Source organism: Cibotium barometz, chromosome 32, assembly GCF_041138505.1.
Source record: "Cibotium barometz isolate CiBa-2024 chromosome 32, ASM4113850v1, whole genome shotgun sequence".
Taxonomy (NCBI): domain Eukaryota; kingdom Viridiplantae; phylum Streptophyta; class Polypodiopsida; order Cyatheales; family Cibotiaceae; genus Cibotium; species Cibotium barometz.
In genome coordinates, this window is record NC_141077.1 from 31,666,291 (window position 1) to 31,673,164 (window position 6,874).

The 6,874-nt window shown below is 43.4% G+C and overlaps 1 protein-coding gene across 3 annotated transcripts in view; it reads left to right on the forward strand.

Annotated features, from left to right (window-relative positions):
- The window catches only part of LOC147620091 (GATA transcription factor 28-like), a 64,654-nt gene extending 58,025 nt beyond the window's left edge, over positions 1 to 6,629 (forward strand). For 2 of the 3 annotated variants that reach the window (XM_086772266.1, XM_086772264.1), the window contains exons 3-8: positions 1,712 to 1,798; positions 1,892 to 2,025; positions 2,475 to 2,606; positions 5,236 to 5,341; positions 5,474 to 5,545; positions 6,343 to 6,629. In XM_086772266.1, the coding sequence (XP_086628392.1) occupies positions 1,712 to 1,798; positions 1,892 to 2,025; positions 2,475 to 2,606; positions 5,236 to 5,341; positions 5,474 to 5,545; positions 6,343 to 6,432 (621 nt within the window). In that variant the 3' untranslated portion in view covers positions 6,433 to 6,629. Of the gene's footprint in view, positions 1 to 1,711; positions 1,799 to 1,891; positions 2,026 to 2,474; positions 2,607 to 5,235; positions 5,342 to 5,473; positions 5,546 to 5,685; positions 5,725 to 6,342 lie in introns of all 3 variants that reach the window. The other variant, XM_086772265.1, reaches the window with a different exon arrangement.
- Positions 6,630 to 6,874: the final 245 nt, after the last annotated feature.

Genomic DNA, 6,874 nt, shown 5'->3' on the forward strand with positions numbered 1-6,874 from the left:
CATATGGGATGAATGCTATGCAAATGCAGAATGCTTTCTAATGCAAACCCTAAGGTTTTTATTGACTCTACATGCATCAATGATTCTCTCCAAGTGGGTTAAGGGACTTGACTGACTGACTGGCACTCTTTAGGCTAAGGAATGACCTACATAGCTCGTGCCTGACATATCTTGGGTTGAGGATTACAATGGGGCCATGGCATACGACAATATCATATCCTAAAGGGTCCTACTGCTGTACAATGAAGCACTGATGATGAGCCATCTTGTCACCATGCACCACAGTGTAGAGTGCATGTGACAATAAGGGCTATTCACACCTAAAGAGGTTGTTCACAGCAACTAACTCCAAATAACCAACAAACCCACCTTCGGAGTGATGGAGGTGATGCTTGACAAACCTTCATTATTCATAATGATATGGACTCTAAACTACAATCATGGATACAAAAGAACAGTGATGCAAACACCCAAACTCTCATGTCGAGCCTGATATAAGAGCTTGACATCCTACATTAGTCTATCAAGACAAGCCCCCCTTGCTCTAAGTAGGGCTAAAGAGGGAATGATGGAGCATTACAAAAGAAAACACACACAAAATTTTTAATTCAGATTTTGGGAGACTTCCCGGGCAGAAAAGCCATGACTCAAACATAATAGAAAAAAGATAATTTTGGAAATTTAAAAACTTCCCCTTCAACGTATGTCGGTGAAGAGTAGTTCCTTTCGACGACGTTTCCATGCGAGTGCCAATGCATATTTTTTTGTGGAAGGCAATGATGCCCTAATGCAGCTGCTTGGTCACATGTTAAGTGATGGGAATGTTTGTGATCCTTACCCAAGTACTCCTCTACAAGGGCTGCAAGTTCACTCTTTGTATAGACCTTGGAGTTTCAAAGGTGGGTGAGGACCTCATCCTTCAAGGTACTATTTGATGAACCGTGCATGCGTCCATGGAGCATGTCCATAATCTCCTTGTGGTCTCTGGTCTTCTAGGCTTGACCACCAGACAGTTTGTTGCGTCTAGACACCCACTGTCTCAGAACATCTCGCAGGCCCTCTCAAGATTCCTGGAACCACATTCATTACCAGCAGGATTGCATGGGGAGCTGGCCTCTCACTACGCGCCCTGGTTGGGTGTCCTTGTGTCCCTTTATCATCGGGCTCTCTAGCTTGGTGTTGCCCAAAGAGGATGTGATGAGTATTTGGCCATGGTTGTGAGTTTGCCTTTGTCACTTGTGTCTTTGTAACCTGCCAATAAAGTGCCAGCCATATTGGGTCCTCAGTTGGTACTATGGAGACATTGGAAGATTCTAAGCAATGACTAAAAGTAAAATCAACCCAAGGCTGTAGATGCTAAGAACAACTTTAGTGGTGTATTGGTGCTTCTTTGACTTTGCTGGACTGTGCTTGTATTGTGACCACATCTGTAGATATTGATTGAAAAATTCAATCAAACAGTCCAAGAGAAGGCCAACGCTGGCACCTGCTGCAGTCGTTGGACTGGTTGCCCCAACCCGAGCAATTTACACTCCTCCTGCGGAATTCTAGTGCTTTTGTTGGCATACTTCTGTTTCTTTTTGTTTGAAAGGGGTTGCTGACAATTTCATGTCTCAAGGGTAACACTCCTCAAAATTTTGATCAGATTTGGCTTGCATTTTTTTAAAGTCTGGTTTTTCGGTAAGGTCCTCAAGTATTGAAGCTGATGCAGGTGCAAGCTGTATTGCTGCTATTGGGAGGTCGTGAGGTGCCGATTGGCATGCCAGGTGTCTCAATGCAAGGCCATCATCAACACAAGGTTTGTCGGTTATTTATGTGCTTACAAGCAGTAATTGTGGCTGTTTCAATGCTCCATTCAAGCTATTTCAAAGCCCTCTCTTTCTTTGTACAGACATTACCTGATCTTCCACAACGACTGAACATGCCACAAAGACTCGCGTCTTTGACAAGGTTTCGGGAAAAGCGTAAAGAGCGTAACTTTGAAAAGAAGATCCGGTATACTGTGCGGAAGGAAGTTGCATTAAGGTATGCCGGTCACACTTACAGACTTGAAGCTCTGGGATTATGAAGCTATCCACTAACTGCATCAAAAACGTTGTGTGTGGTGCGTCTCCGTTCCTTTGTCATGTTTTTGCCCAACAAGAGGAGCCATTGCGAACCCTCTTGCCAACCCTCACCAACGTTTCATCAAGCGTAGCCATAGGAAAGCAATGTTCTACCTAGATGTCAATGAAGAGATCATGAGCGTCACTGTTAAGGAAAGATGAGCCATTCCCATGGTGATGCACCTTCAACCAATTCTTTGTGGCTCTACAATCTTCTGCATTTGTCAACTAGATTTTGCTTGCACTTTTGCTCCTTATGCAACTAACCCTGTGACATGGTGTTGGTCCTTTCCAAAACATATTGGGGTTTGCCCTTGGAATATTTTGACAACTAATAATAAATACGTTTGCTTGTGTTTCTTTGTACAGGATGCAAAGGAAGAAGGGACAATTTGCTTCTTCTAAACCTGCAGCAGAGGAAATTCCAGCTTTGCCAAATCCAGAGAATGCACAGCCCTGGAATAATCAATCTGGGGCTAGTGGTGCTCAGCAAGAAACCATGTAATACCATGTATTCTAAACTCTATGTGTGTGTTTGTGTGTGGAGTGTGTGTGTGAGAGCATATCTTGATGCAGAGTTCTACACCAACTATTGGGCAATGATGACGTTAGTGGGGATGTTGTAGTATCTAGTCCATACTATGCATAATGGAGTTGATAGTTACATAGTCTTGTGGGTTGACTACCATGAGTACATAACATGCCTAAAAGGTGAATTTGGCCATGTTCTTGGATTCATCTAGGTATATATATATCTAAACTGTGTCATTTCTCTCTTTTTGTGCATTTGGTCATGTTCTCTAGCATTTAGGTAAAAAATAATTGCTGAGTGTACATTACTTTGAAGGCATCAGATGCATATGTAGAATGCTGATTGAGGGAGGTTGATTGGGGTGACTCATTCACGTCACTTATCCCACTTGGCGGGGAGCACAGTGCAGGCCAGGTTGCCAAGGTTCATATGGGCTATTTACTCCCCCCTGGGCCATGTTTGGCCATGTCCTTTTTTTTGGAAGATTTGGAGGGGGGTGGGCCAGCAGTGCCAGCCTTGCGCAAAAGCATGGGTCTGTCCCGGTGGCCGCATCTGGGATGCGTCGGCAAGGGTGTTGGGTGATCGTCGCCTCCGACAATATATTATATGCTAGATAGCATGAAGTAGTCTTTTCAATTCAGCCTCAAGTTTGTTCCAACCACATTTTTACTGTTTGACATATGCTGATGCCTGCAAAATCAAGGAGCTCTTTTAATTTATGTAACTGGTATATTTAGCAGAACTTGCTCTGTACCCCCTGGCAATGAAGGACTTCTAATCGAGTTGATGCTCTGCAGAGCTCATTGCTTTGTGTAAATCATAAGGTTCGTGAAAGTTTTCTTATATTTTCAACTAGCCTTTGTGCGGAGGAAGGCCTTAGCTGGGAGAATCTCATATGAGGGCCGATGCATATGGAGGCTGTTACAAATCAGCTGGAGTCTTTTCAACATCTCGAACTAGTACTGCCTTGGAGCCATAGTTGCTAGGTGTTTCATGAAACGCGTTTCATAAACGTTTCTTTCAAATCCCAGACGTTTCAAAAACGGTTCATACAAAACAGGGAGGTTACAAGCCTCAAAATTTGTATATAAGTTTATAATATGTAAAAAATATGTTGCCTTTCATGCAAAACAATATTAAACATGCATCATTTACACATTAAAACATGTTTTCAAGTTAAAGCTAAAGAATTTGGGTAAAAAACGCTTAAATCGTATAGTTCCCAGGTGGACACGAATGAAACGCATTTCATTCGTATGAAATGTTTACGAAACGTTTCGTTTCATTCAAACTGAATGAAACGTGTTTTATTGCAACTATGCTTGGAGCATCCTTGGCAAGACTCGCAGGCAGACTGCAATAAGGGAACACTGGACATGTAATCAAGCTGCTTGCCCATTGTCATGGGCACCTTAGGATGTAGGACCTGTGACTTCATAAAGATGCATTTCTTGCTAAGCACACCCTTCCCGAAGTCCCGCCCCTGGATTACAATTCTATTTGGCTTTTTGAACACGTGGTACATGAATGGGAATGTGGGAGAGTGTGTTCTTTGATGGGGTGTCATGCCATTCATGGCTTTGATGCTACCTCTGCCAAGTATGCAGAACTAAAAGAAAGGGGAAGGCTTTTCGTGTTGAACATATTCCTTTCCATCTTTTTCAATGAACAGACTGTTTCCCATCTTATAGATTGTGCTATCCATCCATTTGGTTGCAGAGCCATTTTCAACCCTAAATATACATTGTTTAGGCCTTTGTATGAATGTATGCTCTTATGTGTGTGTGTGTGTGTGTGCATGGGGGGTTGGGTGTGTGGGAGCATATATTGATACCAAGTTCTACACCCACTATTGGGCACTGATGATGTTAGTGGGGATGTCATAGGATCTAGTCCATACTCTGCATGATGGAGTTGATGGTTTATTGTCTTGTGGATGACTACCATGAGGTTATAAATGCACATTCTTGTAAGGTGAATTTGGGCATGTTCCTAGATTCATCTAGGTATATCTTTATGCTGTATTAGCAAACATTCAAATTTCACATTGTGAAGTTTTCGTCCAAGTTGCAGCGAGTTGATATTGTGTTAATTCTTTCTATCTTTGGTGGTGCATATGCCGTAACAACTACCTTTTTGTTGTAGTAATTCTTTCTATTTGTTATGATCCTTAGTGCTAGGCTTCATTATGACTGAGTCTGCCTTCTATCTCCGGAGCTCTGACAGAAACTTAGTACACATACCTTTGTATGAATGTATGCTCTTATGCGTGTGTGTGTGTGTGTGTGTGTGTGTGTGTGCATCGGAGCATATATTGATACCAAGTTCTACACCCACTATTGGGCACTGATGACGTTAGTGGGGATGTCGTCGTATCCAGTCCATACTCTGCATGATGGAGTTGATGGTTTATTGTCTTGTGGATGACTACCATGAGGTTATGAATTGCACATTCTTATAAGGTGAATTTGGGCATGTTCCAGGATTCATCTAGGTATATATACATTGTTTAGGCATCTGATTTATGTAGTGTCACTGGTTTTACTCTAGTTATATGTTGCATGTTCTCATTTCTTTGGTCCGTGTTATGTTTGTCAGTTGTCTGCATTGTGGAATTGGAGAGCGTTCCACTCCGATGATGCGACGAGGCCCCGGTGGACCCAGGACACTTTGCAATGCTTGTGGACTTATGTGGGCTAACAAGGTAAAGCTTGCCACTTCTTAGTGTCTTGAATTTGGCCGGGGCTGGTTTTGAATGTGGCCTTGTACTTCAATCATCACATCGAAGCTATGCATATTTTATGGGTAAAGGAATTCTATGTTTACTTATTCTCAGGGTGTCCTAAGAGAATTGTCAAAGAGTTCTACTGCTGTTGGAGCCTCTCCTCAGCCTTCCGGTCACTCTCAAGTAAGCAGTTTGATGCTTCCTAGAAAGGCCATAGTCTTTTAAAATTTTCAGGTCTTTCAAGATATTCATGTGTGACCGATAACTGGTTCTGTTGTGAATGCTAGGATCATCAATTTCGTGCTTGTTAACATGTAATGCAGGTTTTTGTTTCGTAATACTTAACAAAATTCGGAATAGAGGTATTACTGATGCTTCAATCCTGTTGTTTTTTCCCTGTATCTCCTTGCGGAGGCCTTCCAACTGTTTTTCATGTTGGTTCAGAACCCTGTCCAGCACCTTCTTTTGTTCGCCCAGTAATTTCTTGGTGTTGTCCTCCACTGTCTTGATGTATGCCTCCAGCTCCTGTAGGTTCATTGTGCTATTCGGGTGGGAAAAGGGAGGGTGCAAACGCAGTGTACGAACAGGTGCAGCCTGACGAGCACAGAGCACCGGCGGAGGCGGAGGGGAAGCGCGCCTGTGTACAGCACGGAAGCAGGGGTGCAGGGCGGGCACACAGTGTACGAACAGGCGCGTAGAGCAAGGGAGGCGGAGGGGAAGCGCGCCTGTGTACAGCATGGAAGCAAAGGGCGCCTGTGCGCTGGAAACTGGGAGGCAGAAGCAGGGCAAGAAAGGCGCAGCGCGGCAAAAAGCAGCAACCAGGGCCACCAGCGCGCAGCGCGAACAGAGGAGGAGGGGGCCTGCGCAGCTTCACGCCATGAGAGAGAGAGAGAGAGAGAGAGAGAGAGCCTTGAGAGAGAGAGAGAGAGAGAGAGAGAGAGAGAGAGAGAGAGAACTGAACTTTTTTTCTTATATGCCAGCCTTCGGGAGAGGGTCAAAAGCTCAATGAACACCAGACAGATGGTGCTGTAGCTGCAAATGGATTGGCTATTGTTGGTGCGGCTGGTTGAATTGCAATGGTTTTTGGCCAAAGCTTTACATGATTGTACTTGATGGGCCCACGTAGCATGTGGACCTTTTACTTAGGGATTGTTTTCTCTTTCCATGTTCCAACTTTTAGTCTATTCATGGAACAGTTGTACTACTTTCTGGTCTCATAGACCCTTTGGGTCTTTCGTAGACGTTAATAAAAATCTTTCTTTCCTGACACCCATTGTTTAAAACGTTGAATCAGAAAGCATGCTTCACATCATGCTGTGAAAGGATTTAGTCCATATGATGCTTTCTATTAAATGTCAAGTGATGTTAGTAGGCATTTTATTTGTGAGCAACATACGGAGTTTGGTCCTGGATTCAAATGTGCCTATGAGTGTTGTTGGATCATCACCTTCGATTGTTTGTCAGATAAACACTCACCTTGAGGATTATGTATACTTCCATGTTATTTAGTCA